At 43.1% G+C, this 16,516-nt stretch overlaps 2 protein-coding genes across 13 annotated transcripts in view; both read right to left on the bottom strand.

The window, feature by feature from the left end:
• Positions 1 to 16,516, bottom strand: part of LOC6497021 (CUGBP Elav-like family member 2) — a 53,987-nt gene that overhangs the window by 25,024 nt on the left and 12,447 nt on the right. For 5 of the 10 annotated variants that reach the window (XM_044716494.1, XM_014905990.3, XM_014905989.3 and 2 more), the window contains exons 3-5: positions 13,265 to 13,470; positions 12,036 to 12,118; positions 8,774 to 8,822 (exon numbers count right to left, since the gene is read on the bottom strand). In XM_044716494.1, coding sequence (XP_044572429.1) covers positions 8,774 to 8,822; positions 12,036 to 12,118; positions 13,265 to 13,470 — 338 coding nt within the window. Of the gene's footprint in view, positions 1 to 1,428; positions 2,475 to 5,052; positions 5,340 to 8,773; positions 8,823 to 12,035; positions 12,119 to 13,264; positions 13,471 to 16,516 lie in introns of those variants that run through there. The other 5 variants (XM_014905986.3, XM_014905987.3, XM_014905995.3 and 2 more) reach the window with 5 other exon arrangements.
• On the bottom strand, positions 13,786 to 15,254 carry LOC26515142 (ribokinase). 3 transcript variants are annotated; one of them, XM_014906921.3, is made up of 2 exons: positions 15,102 to 15,254; positions 13,786 to 15,044 (listed from the first exon to the last, which is right to left on the bottom strand). In XM_014906921.3, the coding sequence occupies exons 1-2, from the start codon at positions 15,155 to 15,157 to the stop codon at positions 13,922 to 13,924; spliced, it is 1,179 nt and encodes a 392-aa protein (XP_014762407.1). In that variant the 5' UTR covers positions 15,158 to 15,254; the 3' UTR covers positions 13,786 to 13,921. The 3 variants fall into 3 exon arrangements, with proteins under 3 accessions (XP_014762407.1, XP_044572430.1, XP_014762406.1); XM_044716495.1 differs by having other exon boundaries at positions 15,097 to 15,199; XM_014906920.3 differs by having other exon boundaries at positions 13,786 to 15,036; positions 15,097 to 15,116.

Raw genomic sequence — 16,516 nt, 5'->3', positions numbered from 1 at the left:
CTGTTTTTAACCTAAATTTGGTAAACTTTGGACGTTATCTTGCCAGCTAACTTGGCTACAAACTCGCTTGCAATTATCACATAAACTTCGCATTTACACTCTGAACTTTGCTTCCGCGACAGTGCCCCATGTGGTTGTCTTGTTTTTGTTACATTTTTGTTGCTATTTGTGGTTGGTAATATTATTGTTGTTAAATGAAAATATTTAGAGCGTAAAGTTACGCTTTTCCATTATAAGCGGGCCATTTGAAGCATGATAAAAAATCTAACGTGGTTTCGGTTGTGAAGAACATCGAAAGTGGGTTCGAAACTCTTGAAAATATTTACTATTTATAGGTGGATTTTTAATAATCCCATTACTTAAAATAAACATACAAGCAAGGCCTAGCTCCTCCCACTAGTTCTAGTTATTTAAATTATTTTCTCGAAAAATATCTCAGGTTTTTTTTGGGTTTTGACGAGCCGTTGACATTTCGTATTTAATACAACGGTCTGCCCTGAAAGTGGAGGTCCTCCTTCCCCGGTGTGGTTCGCCTCGTGTGCGGCTCCTCAAATATGAAAATCGAAAGAAAATTTGACAAGTGACAATTTCCGTTTGTTGACTTCGTCTTTGAGTGATTTTTGTCCGAGGGACGTACGCATTAGTGGCCCAGGCCCAGGTCTAGTCTAGTGATTCATTTCGCGTTACGTGAATGACGAAAATTGAATTTGTACTTTTTCCAATTCTTCCCAGATCTTCACTTGTTTGCTCAAATGTTATTGAAACAAAAATGCTTGAATAGAGGTGTTTTACTCGCTTTTAATGAGATGTTTGAGTTAAAGGTCTGAAGGCTGACCTTGGAGGTGGGGAAAGTGGAAGGAGGGACGGCACGGACCGGGCCGGGACGGGCCGGGTCTTCACTCGAGGCTATTTACTTATGGACTGACACACCCAGCTCAAGCTCACACACTCGGCTCAGTCGACCGCGACGCGAATTGGATCGGAAATCGTTTTATTTTGTTAGCCAACTTATATTGGGGTTCAGTCATCTCTTTCACCCCCAATACACTCATCTATTTCCCATCAGCTGTTCTCTATTCATTGTTCTGAATTCAATTATTTTCGACGCGATCGACGAGTTGTTTTCACAGGTAAATAGGGTTGAGCAACGATTGCACGATATATCACTATATAGGAGGGATTTCGCTACAAAATGACTTTGTACTTGGACTCCCAATAGCCTCTCACTGTACTTTAAACTAAACCAGGTAAAGTTCTTATCCGCTAATTATGCAAATGCTATGTGCATTTCGATGCCTCGTTTCCATATTTGAAAATGGGCTTCGTTTTCATATTCTTGCGATGTGTCACTGGCAGTCACACTGGGTATCTTATGGGTATCTTCGGGTAGTGATTCTGATTCTGAGTATCTCCGTATCTCAGGTATACCTGGAACTGATCGCACGCCTCCCGACCCTCAACTTTGACACGCGCGTGCTCATAAATGGCTCACAAATTGGGGTTTTTTTCAATCTAGAGTGACGCGACTGCGACAGTATCGGGAGTATCTACTAGATACTCGTTGCGCTTCTGGATTGTTTTATTTGTAAGTAATATTTGGGGTTTTTTTTTTTTTGTTGGAGGGGGTCCGAAAACGCGACTGATGTCTGGGCGATTGAGTGACAAACTGCTGGCGACGCTTATTTTTCGCTGCCGTTTTTGCGCTTCGTTCTGCGGTTTATTTTACTTGACTTTTGTAGTTGTAGCCGTCCCGGCTCTCTACGGCTGTGCTGGTAGTTGTACCCCGTATGTACTTTAGCCATTGTGTACTCAGTTCACGATGAGCCGCATGGCGACGTCAACGGCAACAGAAGCGAACAGTTCGAATACAAAAAAAATTATTATCATTATTATTGCCGCCATTCGGCGGGTTCTGTGTCAAAATGACAATAAGAAGCGCGTGCTGGCCTGGCTAGAACGGGAAAATTATGAAGATTGAACGATCTATAAAGAGCACCTCGTTGGATTTGACAGATCGGTTGAATTTTCATAGCAAACATGAGGGAATCCTGAGTTCTGATAGGGGATATTTCACCGATCTCATATGCAGTCATGGGACTTCCATACCCCACTCTAAAGTAAACAGTTTGTCAGTCGGTTTTCCGTTTCCGAACCACGTCTGTCATTGCATCTGTTACACGTAGAGGTTATATACTCTCCTCATATGTGTATATTTTTATAAACACTCGTGTTTCGGAGTCGGAACTTCTCTACCTGAGAGGAGGCCTTCAGGCTGGGGTCTGGGGCTTCAGCTTCAGCTTCAGCTTGAGACTCGTGTTTATTTTCGCTTCGCATTTCGACAGTCCGTCACATTCACGGCGGTTGTTTAGTTTATCAGTTAACAGTTTGCAGCTAAAAGCTTGGGCTCTGTCTGACTGGGAAGCTGGATCATAATTCAGCAGAAAATTATAAACACATTCCGTCACTTGACCCTTGAAAACTGATTTTCAAACCGAAGTGCAGAAGCCAAAAAATTTAAAACACAGAAAATGGAAGCGTATTCCCTTCTTATCTGAAAAACTGAATGGGAAATTTAATTAAAACTGAATTGAAAACAAAAACAAACCGCACCATATGCCGCAACAAGTGCGAGGGGGGCTCGAGGGGTGGTATTATAAAACAATACGCCCCCTAATTACAGACAGAGATACAGATACAGAGCCGCAGATACAATGGGAAGCCACTTGAAAAGAACAGACGCGCGGGCCATTTTCGATAATTGAAAATAATAATTAAAATTCTCTGATTTAAGGGAGGGGTAAGCTGGCGAATAAAAGAGGCAAGGATCGACGTTGTCCACAATTGGAGTGAAGAAGGGGCCCAGCCTGCATACATAATGCGTTTTGTATCTGTTATCTGTTAGTATGCAAAACCTGTCGCCTCGCCTGGTCTCCTCCAGAGCCGGGCAGACTATGCTTTTTCCTTTTCTTTTGGGTCATAGAGCCCGTTAGCCGTATTTGTCCATCAGAAGTCATGAGAAGAAATTGGTTGTCATTCACTTTGCGCCTCGGCTTTGTTCCCCAGATTTCAATGGAACTTCTAACCCTTCGGGCGGCTAGGGGCGTGCGTGATTTCTTCAATTAATTGCTGTCCCCAGCTCCGACTGGAGAGCTGCTCCAACCAAGAACTTTGGACGTTGCACAATGTCGTAGTGTTTTTTGTCGCTTGTCCCCACCCTCCATTTTTCTCATCATTGTCTCCACCTAATTGGACGACCAATGAAGAACTTGTCGGTCTATTGTGCAAGCTGCAAGTGCAACTGCCACAAAGGTCCATGAAAATATGCATAATTCTTTGTCAAACAATGCCGATTGTCTAGTAATGGACAGAAGAATTTGTTAAGCTTGGAGTGGAGTTAGGAAATAGTCTCAAAACAGATACAAAATTCAAGGCACTCCATTAATTAAACAAGTTATCATTTGATGTCAAGACGTGGCTAGAAGTTCTTTCATTCCCTCTTAAATCGGTATAATAAACAACATCTAATTGTAGACTAATAGAATAAATGTTTATCTCACAAATTTCAAGTGTGGCTTTAAAGTGGTCATTTGCTTTAAAAGGAATCGGTTGTCCGAAAGAAACAGAGATGCCCCATCGATGGTAATAATTTCCCCACATCCATAAACCAACTCCAAGCGGAGATAATTTCCTCCGCAATCCATCATCTTGGCTTTCCCATGCATTCCCATCTTTTTCACGATGTTGCCGTTTTGGCTCGCAAATCTAGCAATTATTCACATATTTCAATTACCGCTCGTCAAGCGTAAGAAATGTCTTGTGGCACACACATGACAAACTGCAGCTGCGAGTGCAACAGCAACTGCAACTGCAATTCGAAATTGGAATTGCAATGGCAATTGCAGCAGCGCAGAATGCAACGCACTTTCAACACGCAACTAACGAAATTTCTCCAATTTGAGTGGCATTCTTCGAATACCCGCACACACGCAACCTCTCAGATAGAATATCTGCGGCCCCCTGGACGAGATACTCTTTCAGATTGAGATACAATAAGAGAGATTCGAAACCAAAACACCAAACAGCTGACCGACCGGACTTACATAAACAGGCTAATTTCTTTTCGCAAAAAACTAAACAATAATAATGAAATTGAATTTAAAAACTGGTTGGCGACCGCAGCCGGTTAGCGGCAAGAGATTTGTTGGGAAACGCTTGGAGAGAATCTGGGAGAAGCCGGCCGAGAAGGAATGACTCAAGCTGCAACCGCGAAGATTATAATTTATTTACTCGGCTGGTTGCTGGCTGTTGGCTTTTGCTGTTTTTTGCTCCTTGTGCACATTTAATTATTCGCCTGGCTTTTTTGCATAATGTTTTTGTTGCCATAAGTATTCTCAGTGTTTACTTTTGTCAATTGGCAAAGCGGATGACAAACCCAATCGGCCGAGCAGCCGCTGCCTCAGCTATTCTGGCATTAGGAAATTAATGTTTAATGACATTTATTTTCGGCCGTCGTCGGAATCGAATTCGAAATATGCTAGCCCGTCGTATGTATGCTGGCCGTGATATTTTTGGTCATTTTTTGCTCTGGCCGATTTGCCAAACCTATTAACTTAATGTCTGCTAAATTTTGAATTATGTGAAAGTCCTCTAATGTGGCTGAAAACTTTTTAACGAGCAGATGAGTGGGGCGTTTCAAAAATTTCTTTTTGCCCAAAAGATACACGTACTAAAGATAATCAGACTCATTCTCTTGACACTTTTTTTAAGCCAAACATCTGGCTCGGATATATGGCAATTATTACAAATAGTTTATTGCCCAACTGCTCAGTTGGAATTACTTAATGAACTATTATTAAGTACTAGGCTTATATCCAGTCGCTGGGGAACATTTCAATCAATTGGCCTTTTCAATTGGTTATCAGTGTCTGTAAGATACACTCCGGCGAGCGTTTCGTTTTTCAATTAAGGCTGGCGTAGATTTAATTTAAAGAATTTCATTTATTGTGTGAGTGTGTCTGCGGCGGGAAGTCGAATCGATTCGAGTTGACCAACCGAACCATTCCAAACACAAAACTTCGAAGCGGCGAAGATACGAAGATACCCGCGAACGTGCCGCGAATGAATGACAACTGGCGACAACTACAGCACGTATCTGTCGGATACTTGTGCGCGACTATTGGCAAGGGATCCACTGGGTACCGAACCGAGCAAAGGCAAAGATCGCAGCGAGCTAACGATCGCCGATCACAGCGATCAACCGGCTGACTGAATTGAACTGAGTGCGGGCTGCAAACAGAAAACCGAACCCCAAAGTGCCCGCCACCTCTATGCCCCCTCGGATCAATTGCGCTGCACTTTGAGATACTTTCGTGGCTGGCAATGCCCTGTTTGCCGGCCGATCTCTCTATGAACTGTACTCTCTCTCTCTCTCTCTCTATGGCTCTTGGAACAGCTGTTCGGACACTTGTGGCTCGCTCACATTAAAGCCAATTAGCCACGCTCGTTGCCTGCCTTCTGCCGTTTTGTTTATTTATGTTTGCTTGGCGGCAGAGTCATCGTTTCATCAGTTGGCAGAATATGACTCGCTCCCACTCTCTCTCTCCGGCGGCCGGATTAGTGCCGGGTTGACTCAGCGGTTTCCCGGCCAATGGAGCGGATACTTGATGGTTGAAACGAGCGCTCGTTCACTTTTTGTCTCAAAGTTAATTAATTGTCGTTAAACAACTCGGATTAAGCTCAAGCGATTAAAAAGGGAAGTCATAGTTTTTTTGCTGAATTTCGGAATAAATTTATGTTCAGTTTGGCAAATAAAAATTGTATGAGAGTAACTAAATCTCAAATCTCATAGAAACATATTTATTAAGGTCTTAAAAACTATTTTAAAAATATTAAATTTATTTATTAAAGATAGTTCCGTATGTCTACTGATAAAGGGCTCTGTTTTCGAAGACTTGAAACCCTAATCCATCGATAATCCCAAGCCTCAGTGATGAAGCACTCAGCATGCAGCACTTTCCCTAGTGTCCCACCAAACGACTCTCTAGTACACATAGTCTCTAGTCCGACAACATCACAAGTCTTGTGGCAACAAAAACAGCTTTTCTAACACATTTAATGCCATGTCAAAGTTGTGAGCCCACTTGACGAGATCGCGACGACCTAAAAGGTTTCGAGACGCGAGCAATTAACATCAGAGCTAGAAAAAACGAGATACACTACTCGGGCGTTGAGTACGTGTATCTGTATCTACTAGATGTATCTAAACGAGAGATCACGTCGACCAGGGGGCACGAAAATCAATTGAAGAACGGACTTGCGAGCGCAACATAAAAAAGCGCTTTGTTTTCGCGAGGCGGGGCCCGCAGAACGTTTTATAATTGAATCGAAAAGTGTGCTAATGCGACCAGCATTCGAGTATCTCGCAGATACCGGCTCACACACATCTGCCAACTGCGAGCTGCAAACTGAAATTGCAAACATGAAAATGCATTCTCAGATCTAAAGATACCGCCTGCGAAGCAGAAGCCACTTAAACTGTTGACTCTACAAAAGTATTTTCATTGTGCTTAATAGACTCACAATTTAAAAATCACATTCAGTTTGTTAAATCCCCAAAAGCTATTGGAGGGAAATTAAATTTGGAATATTTCTTTCGACCTCTGGTGACCATAAGCTGCGCTTTTCCAAATTGATTTGACACTGTCAGCGCCTGACAATTTGCAAATTAATAAACCCATTAATTTGAGAGCCAACAGGCATATAAACAAAATTGTATTCATAAATAAATTGGTGCATGCAAGTAGTTGCACTCGGCTGGCATCTCATTAATTTAAGTTGATTGTGAATTTGGCTTTCTGGCCAAAAGTGGAGGACAGGGATGGGAGCCAACTGCCAGCAGCAAAAACAACAAAAACCAACAGGCATTCTGAGCCAAGCCAAAAGGGCAGGCTAAAAAGGCGGACAGCAGCAACTACGACGACAAACAGCAGCTAAAAGTATTTAGAATTTCTGGCATTTTGTCAAGTGTCGCCAAAACATTTCGCATAACACGCACAGGCGAGTGAAATGGGTATAGATTCGGAGAAAGAGATAGTGACAAGGGGGGCATCTAGAGAAAGGGTGGCTATCAGGGGGGCTATAATATTTCTATATACAGACTACTTAGAGCCGTTCCTGCACTTGTTGCATTTGCAAAATTTGTGTGGCATTTGAAAATGTTTGGCATTTATTTTTGCTGCCATACCCTTGTGCAGATATATGAAGATGATTTAGAGGCATTGTTGGGGAAAGTAAATCATATTTGATAATTGAAAGTGATTTAGATTCAATCGATGCTTCTTGGAGGCTATATCACTTATAGGATTTCTCCCTCTAATTAGCTTCTTTTTTATTGCAGTCATCTCTGACCAAATTCCTGTTGACAATAAAAACTAAAAAACTTAAATGTTTAGACACTTTTTGTTGCCAAACGCACTCTCGGCCATTTATCTTAATTTTGAGAGGCGTTATTTGTTAATATTTTGGTTTAAGAGCCGAGAGAACCAGAGTGCTTCCTTGCTCAGATGGGTGCCAATTTTTCGTTAATTTACCATAAAATTTCGTTGCTACGTATTTTTAATTTTGTGATTTATTTTTGTCACGCGTCCACTCTCGACTTCGAGATCTTCGAGCCAAACAAAAATACACCCAAATGGCTTTCAGATCATTGGTTTTTTAAGGGGAATCGGAGCTGGCCCTTGAGCCACTCGAACACAATCGAAACAGAAGGAAAGCAATTATGTAAGTTCCCGGGGGAAAATCGTAAAAGTGGAGAGCCACTGAAGACACAAAGGGGACCTGCAATCGATGGACACGGAGGTGAATGCGAGCGATGCCCTAAACATTTCCGCTGCACTCCGGCAATGCTGAAAACAACAAGGAATACCAGAGTCGGCCACACACTTCCACTCGCAGTCTGAAGTCTGAAGCGGAAACGGAAACGCATTGCATAGGTGGGCAAGGACAGGGAGAGTCTATTGGGGCCATCGGTTCCACTTTCTGCGATAGTCAGAAGGCGTACTAACGATTTTCCGATTTGAATTCCGGAACAAAAGAGCTGCAAGAAACGCTGAGATTGCCACTTTATTTGGCGTTATTGTTGAGCAGCCAGTGCTTGTAAGAGATAGCTGTGGAAAGGATATGCATTGAAAGGATATACAGAACATCAGCGATTTCATGCATAAATTTATAAATCATATACCGATTTTTTGTACGTAGATATAGTATCTGTTTCCTGCTAGATATTAGCTAGATATATCCCTTGTATGTGCAACATTTCATCACTTTTGTTCCAGACACATACACTTTTTCTGCTCTCCTAGTTTGAAAGGCTTCTCTGCCCATTCAGCACACATTCTAATCGATTTATTGGTCTCACACAATCCAACTAATGCAGGACTGTAGCCAGTTAGTCGGCCCCCATTCTTACTCCCACCATTCCTCCACATCCTGCTCCTTTTTTTCGCCTGTCAGCCTGGGCATTATTCATTTTCATTGCCATATCCTCTGTTCGAGTTCTTTTTGCCTGTGTTGTTCTGTGTAATCAAATACAGACACTACATGCTACTCAGCTCCATGTCCTTCATGCAAGTTTCTGATTAAGCCCAAAAGGCTTCGTTCCCCCACACACTCTCTACACTGACAAAAAAGAAGCGAAACTAGCAATCAAGTTGGCAGGGATGAAGGCGGAGACAGAGCAAATATGGCCCGAGACTATGACTGAAAAGGAACTTACCGTTTCGGTTCTCACTGTCCGCCGGCTTCATCTGGATGGGGTGGTGCATCTGTCAAAGAGAAAGAAAAATGGAGAAATGCCATAAAAAATCGAGTAATAAGTGCGGATAGGTCTTCGATTGCAAAGTTCCCCCTCTCACTTTGCTCCCAAAAGTCTCTAAATTAAATTGGTTTGTATGAAACTAAAGATGCTAAGAAGGAAGGTAGCTAACAGAGAACATTCTAGTTTTAAAAATATAAAGAAAGTATCATAATTCCAGATCTATTGAGTCAGGTGGACAAGGCAACCATTAAGCTAATGGCTTACTAATTTTATTGACCATTTTTCCAAGAAGTTCCAACTAGAACAATGCTTACATTTGTTTATTGAAGTTTACAACTGTATTTTGATGTCATTAGATCTCGCTTTTGCCCAGTGCAAATGCAAAGGACTAATGAAATATCCTGGAAAAGGGATCCTGATAAGTGGAAGTGGGTGTAACGAAAAGGAACGGGCGAACCCATTTCATTAACGCCACCATTAGCACTTGAAAAATGCAATTCAATGCGATGCTTTTAACAAATTTCCCATTTATTTTACATTTGCTTGGCAAACTGATAAGGTCCTGGGACTTGGGTCCTCGGCGCTGTCAGGCAGGGACCATTACTTTGATTTCAATTAACTTTTCATTCAAACGGTTCGAGCAGCGGAAACGATAATAATAATACTTACAACGATATTAGAAAATGGAGCTTCAATTGCAAGAAACTTTTCCCATTGACACCAGGGGGTGAGAGTTGAAGGACGAAGTGAATGACTGAGTGACTGAATCCTGTTCAGCAAATTGAAATAAAATGGTCCTGGGTTGGGGTTTGAGGTAAGGCCGCATCCTTTATCAAAAAAAAAAAAACCATACCATTCTGTAGTAGGAAAAGTCAAAAGGTTTCTGCACAAATTACGAGAAAATGTCACTGCCTCTGGTCCTCTAGTCCCAGGGCCTTGGTCCTTGTCCAGCTCCACCCCACAACGCCCCCGACATTGTTGCGCCATTTTGCTGCCCTATTATTCAAAATTGACAGTTGAATGAGTAAAATGGCCGCCTGGCTTTGAACTGCTCGTTTCTGGCATTTCATTTGGCTGTCTGTCTGGCAGAGGGTCCTGCAAGTGTGGATACTGGTGTGTTGGTCAGTTCCTGGCCCAGCAGCTACCCTTTTCAATTTAATGAGATTTGTCCAAAGTCACATGTTTTTTCTTCCCAGATTGTCAATTAGCTGTCTAAATATTGTGGTTGGTTTTGGGGTTTGAAACAAAAATAGCGCAATTATTCGGCGCCAAATGGAAAACACTCTAAAATAAATCCACTTAGTGTCTATTTTAAAGGTATCTTTGGAACGATAATTGATTTTTTTGTATCCGTTAAGGGGGAGAGTTATTCAATTGACCTAAAATATAATTAAATATTTCTCCGACAGCTGAACCAAATTATTTTCTCGAATTTACTTTCACAAAACTGAATAAATGGAAAACAATCGGAATACATTTTTAATAAACAGGCAGCCTTCGAGTTCCAAAATTGGCTCATAAAACTTTCATGGCATACTTTCAGGCTGTCCAATTAAATGCTGTCGAAAGTCCGCCTGTATGACTGCAACTGTATCTGTTCACACGTGCCCAAAAATAAAAGTTCAGAGGCGGAGCCGAAGCCGGAGCCGGAAAAGGACAACGCCTGGCCAGGACACTTAACACTCTGAGGAGTGTGGGGGGAAATCAGAGTGAGAAATGCCCAGAGGGAAGTGGTCGGTTCAAAACAAAATATTTATTGTGGCCGTTGACAAGCTGAGCCTTTTCCTTTTCTATATGTGTTTGTGTAAGTGTGTGGGTGGTAGTGGTGTGTGAGTGTGTGGAAATGCGGACGTTTTAACGTCTGTTTACCTATCGATTATTTCAGGTAAATTAAGTAGCTTCGGAGTTGACGAGGACGTCGATGCCAATGTGGACATCGATGTCCTTTCTGCTGAGGGCAGCCTGCCAAATGCATTAAAGGATCAGACATGCCCACCTACACACTTACACTCACACCCATACACTTACTCCGCCTGACATACCCATACACCCACGCATTGCCCGACATCCAGGCACTTACTTATACAAACAAAGATCCACCTTCCATTCGTCCAGCACACACACATACACACACACAGATGGGGCATGTGGTCATTATTTTGACAATTACACACGTGGCGCCATTTGGCCAGGGTCCTGTTTCTCCTTCCGCCCACTAAATTGTGTATGGTTGGGAGCGGAGTCTTTGTTTTAGTGCCAGTCGAACGTTCCTATATGGATTTTCCATTAACGATTTGAATATGTAAATCATGGGTCGAGTGCTAACAGTGGTTCAAACCAATACAATTTTCTTTCATTACTATTTTTAGCATTACATTACATTTTCCTTACATTTTATAAAAAGTTTAAAAAATAAGGTAAAGGAATTTATTCAGCAATAAATAATAAGTTGCCTACTAGTAGCACTTATTATTAAAGGATTATTTTTTTCTTTCTTGGATTATAGAAGAAGGGCAATGTATTTCCTTGTTACTACTAATACGAGGATAATCCTAAAGAACTCTCATATTTTACCCACTGTTCCGGGTAATGACTACTATGTGGATATATGTACTAACCCCCTGAGCTTCCGCCCCAAAACTGATCCGTCCTCCTAGCCATCTTGGTGTGTTTGCTTGTGCGTGGAACGCTTCATTTAATACGTTAACAACGAGATTGTCCTCAATAATTGAATCTACTAATTGACTGATGATTACATTTTGTGTTGGCCATATACCAATACCCACTTCGCTCCCCCGTTTTGCACCTAGGTCGAGTCACCTGCCCCTGTCCCTGTGACGGACTCGAAAAACCATGCATTGGAAGTATGTCATCGATCGATCGGGACGCAAGCGGTTGACTTTCTCAAGCTTTATTATTTAAAAAGGCGCACAAACAGTAACTGCACTTGCATAAGTATAGGTGAGCTACGAAGAAACGCATACACACACTCTCGATAACATACACACATATATGCTTCTATATATAAAAATATATATATATATATATATAATATGGAAAGAAAGGCACACACGGCAGACATGGACATGGAGAACAGGAAAACGGGCAAAACTCAAAGCTACAAATATGACACGAGGGTTGTGTGTGTGAGTGTGTGTATGGGTGAGTGGGTGGTGGCATGGTGGCATGGTGGTTTAGTGGAATGGTGGGCGGTACTTACCCCGTCCAAGGTCTTGATGTTGTGCAACGCATCCTGGGCGCGCAGGGCAGCCTTTCGTGTATAGTAGGTGACAAAACAGCACCCTGCAAACGAAAATGAAACAATCGAATACAAATCGAATACAAATCAAACAAATCGATAGACAATTGCACAGAACATATGAAACAGAACGAACGGCATATATTACTGTACTGAATACTTTTATAAAAATAACTTAAATGCAATATTACTGACTAGGGACCATTACAAGAGTTATGATCTTTGTTGTTCTCCTACTTAAGTCTAGGGCTTTCCAGCATGCATCTTAACAGGATCGAAAGCTTAAAGATAATTGGATATATAGTAGATATAGTATATCATCGGCATGCAGATTTCTGGACACATACGAGCACTTCATGCAAGCCATGCGGGCAAAATGAGAGGTGGACAATAATCACGGGTGACTGCGACGGCAAGCTGCTCAGGTCAGCTCAAAATATAGTACTTGTTTGTAATATAATTTTATATAAGCCCTTTCAACCCCCAAGAGTTAACATAGGTGTTCATAGCATTCGCTTATCCTTCATAACAAACTTACAATTTATTTCTGTCCTATTATTTATTGAATAGCCCCAAAACTGGTAGCTCAAAATAACACCTTCGACCACCTATCCATTAGGAAGATTAAATTATAATCCCTCTCCAAACGAGTTAGTCGTGCTCGAGCACCTTGTTCGCAGGATTAGCCCACATCCTTGGGCGTCGGTACGCACATTTATGGCCAGAACCCGTTGTCCGCACTACGGGTCCAACCCCTCCAGACCATAAATATGCATAATGGAGTTTACCTTTTTGCTTTTCGAGAAAAGTTTGCAAGCAAATGCGCATATTATTCTAATACAACCAAAATTAACCAGAGCAACTTGCCCATGTCCTGCGAGTCCTGTATGTGCTCAACTTTTTCCCGCTCATACACGCACAATTATGGCCAATTACCCGTCGGAAACTTTCTTCCCACCCAGCAACACCTGTGCTGAGCTGTAAGCAAGTTTTAATGTTGATGGGTTCGCCATCAGCATAATCATATTACTTCGATGTTCATCCGGGCAGTGCCCCGGGTCACTGGAACACTCCGGAATTGATGGACATTATAAAATTTCATTGAACACCCCGAGTAATTCCCTCATTTGTATGCCGCCGGGGCTATGTTGTATCAGGATATTCGGGATATTTTAGCCTGACAGACTCACCGCGGCTAATTGATGTGACCTTGTCGCGAAGGACGTTCAGGGTGTGCACGGGCCCGAACTGCTCGAACATGTGCCGGAGTCGCGTCTCATCCCAGGTCTTGGGTATCTGGCCGACGAACATCTTTATATTGTCCGCATCCGGCTGGTCCTTGATAGATTCCGGACTGCTTGAGCCAACCAGTTCCAGTTCGGTTTTGATGGAGATGCTGCAACGATTAGGAAAAGGGAAGCTATTAGTTTTTTCTATAAATGTAAGAGAATAAAAGTAAAACTCCAAAAATACAAAGCTATCAGAAATCTAGGACTCTGTAGACTACATTCCTAAGAGCCATGAACAGGTTAAGACCGTTTTTAAAATTAATTATTTGAGGAACTCTTCATATTGAGCCATATTTTATTACATTCGGACGATGTTTGAACCGGTCCTTTGCCGATGATAATTCCCGATCCCGATATCGTATATCGGGAAGATTTTAGCATCCGATGCTCTTCCAATCATGCCTCCCAATTATAAATATATATCGATGCCCTTGGGCGATGGTAATTTTTGTGTATTGGAACTGAACTGCCATATGAGGTTACATGACACATGAAGTAAGCATTTTTTCTTGTTTTTTGTAAAATGTTAATGATTACATGAATTGTTTGTATTTTAGACTAAGCTTTATTGGCCTCAGCGACTGTGTTGCGTTCCTCCTCCTTCGTCTTGGCTTTTGGAGCTTCTTCTGGGGCTGGGTCCTCTGCTGGTGGTGGGGGTGCTGGCTCCTCTGGGGGAGGTGAGGGTTCTGCCGCTGGCTCCGGAGTCGGTTCTGGCGCTGGTGCTTGAATTGTTTCCTTTCTCTGCTCCTCCGGCGCCTCCTCGGAATTTTCGTCGATTACAGTGAAGGTGGGCGTGATGTAGCACAGGTTGTCCTGCGCCAGGTATGGGCCCGGAAAACTGGGCTGGGTACCCCGGATGCCCATGGAGTAGGCGGCGCAGGCGTTGGCGGCACTGATGTGGTGCTCGCGGGGCAGCTTCGGGAACCTGGCAATGTGGTACGCCAGGCCTCCCATGAAGGCATCGTCCGACCCGGAGGAGTCGGCCACGTATCGTACATCGCCGGCGGGAATATGGGTGCACATCTCCTTGTTGTTTTTGGACATGTGAACGGCACTATTGTCCTCCATTAGGATGATCACACTATTTGCCCCGCCATCAACCAGGGCTTCGCAAGCTTTCCTGGCCTGGAGCAGAGTCCGAACCTCGTCCATGTTGGCCAGAGTAGCGGCCGCGTCCTGGTTCATTACCAAAATGGTGGGCAAGGTGATCAGCTCGTTGGGTATGTCGCTCCGCATGGGAGAGAGGTGGAGAATGGAAACACCACCTTTGAACTGGCGCAGGGCACAGGCGGTGGTATTCATGTCCAATTCCAGCTGGCAGAGCAGAACGCGAGACTTGTTCATTATTTTCTTGTGCCGAGAAATGTCCTTGCTGGTCATGGATTTGTTGGCCCCCGCCACGTTGATCCTGTAGAACTCGCCCTCCTCGGTCAGGGCCACCTCGGTCATGCCAGTGGCCGTGTTCTTCACCAGTTCCACTTGCTTAGTGTCGATATTCTGATCGGTCAGGTAGCTCTTGTACTGCTCGCCGGACTCATCCGCCCCCATCTTGCCCAGGAATGTGGTGACGGCTCCCAACCTGGCCGCTGCTATGCTCTGATTGGCGCCCTTCCCGCCAAAAGCAGTCTCCATGTGGATTCCAGGGACCATCTCTCCGGGCTTGGGGAGTTCGGCTACATGGCTGTGTGTGGAGTGTACCAGGTGTACAGTTATAATCTTCACATAAGACTGACCTTACGTTATGTACTCGATGGCCGCCGACCCCATGACCACCACATCCACCGATTTTCCCATTTAGTCTAAAATGTTGATGCTATGATGTCAATTTTGAAGCAGTGCCGGGTTACCCCAAGCCTCTTTGACAAAACGCGCCAGGGTAACCTAAGATATTACTGAGAAATCAAAATCTTCAATCCTATTTATTAAACTCAATATTTAATTAGTTGAAGACCGACTTTAAGTGCCCACAATTGCCAATTGCCAGTTTTAAAACTCATCCATCTCGCTCGCAAATAGAGCCATTCCGCATCCCTGGCGGATATTTACTTCTCCATTGAACTTTTGTGGCCAGCATATTGTTTCTGGCCCTAACTTCATTTGCTAATGACCATAAAAAAGAGGGAGACCCAAAGACCAGACCAGCAGCCGGGTAGGAACGTTTGTTGGATAACAACATAAAATACAAATACTAATTGTTATTAGCAAACTAATCTAATCTAAAAAGTTGTGAACGTTTTTACTCTTGTTTCGTGGCTGACCGTTCTGTGTGTCTCTGGACTCTGGACTCCGGGACTGCGGAGGAGAAGGGTCCTTGAGTGACTGAAAGGCAACGCATTGAACGCTCCACTTTGAGGTCACTTTCAGTTGGTTTTTGTGCTCTGCTTTTTTCGGGTGATACCCAAAAAGTTTTCCCTTTTCCAATTGCAGACGTTGGCTGTTGCTGTTGCTGTTGCTATTGCTCCTAATGGGGCTTTATTGGGTGTTCTGATGGTGTACGAAATTGACTTTTGGTTGGCTGTCAATTTGCTCGGGGCTCGGTTACAGAGCTGATTTGCCGTAAGCACAAGTTGTCAAGCAGTTGGGCCAATAAATTTCCGCACTTAATTGGCTCAGCGGGTAAGTTGGTTAGTTCATTGCCAGGATGATACGGGAATGCTGGCATAGAGATGTGACCAAGGCCACAGATTTGTATTTCTAATTATCAAAGTACGTAGGAATTAAGGGATTTACACATATAAACACTGAAAAGTAAGTGTATTTCTTAATAAAAATTAATTTTCTAAACAGAGATCCTCTTTTCCGGAGGAAGGAGTGACAATCTCCCCCATGATTTGGTACATTATTAACATGAGCTATCGCACGGAGTCATCTGAAACGATGCCATTTAGGAAATTACTTTCAATTTACTTTTAAATTTCTTCATTTTCCAATTTCCTGCGAAAGTAATTTCAGCGCTGCAGCCCCATTCATCTTCCCCATCCCATTCGCCACTAAAAAGTGTCCTGCCACCCTTATCTCTTATCCAGTTATGAACTGGGAATGGAAAACACTGCCGCACCGAGTGAAAAGCCAGTGAAAATCCAGTGAAAGCGGCGCGACAGCCGCGGGCCATCGAATGACAAAACGAAATTAATCTATTAGAGCCGGAACGAG

Source organism: Drosophila ananassae, chromosome 3R (assembly GCF_017639315.1).
Source record: "Drosophila ananassae strain 14024-0371.13 chromosome 3R, ASM1763931v2, whole genome shotgun sequence".
Lineage (NCBI taxonomy): Eukaryota > Metazoa > Arthropoda > Insecta > Diptera > Drosophilidae > Drosophila > Drosophila ananassae.
The sequence above is the reverse complement of the archived record's forward strand: the minus strand, read 5'-3'. Positions and strand labels throughout refer to the sequence as shown.

Bases quoted from the DNA above. Each gene is read 5' to 3' on its own strand.
- LOC26515142 (XM_014906921.3), bottom strand. From the start codon at position 15,157: ATGGGAAAATCGGTGGATGTGGTGGTCATGGGGTCGGCGGCCATCGAG. The intron at 15,045-15,101 runs GTAAGGTCAGTC...CTCCACACACAG, and splicing joins GCGGCCATCGAGTACATAAC to CCATGTAGCCGAACTCCCCA.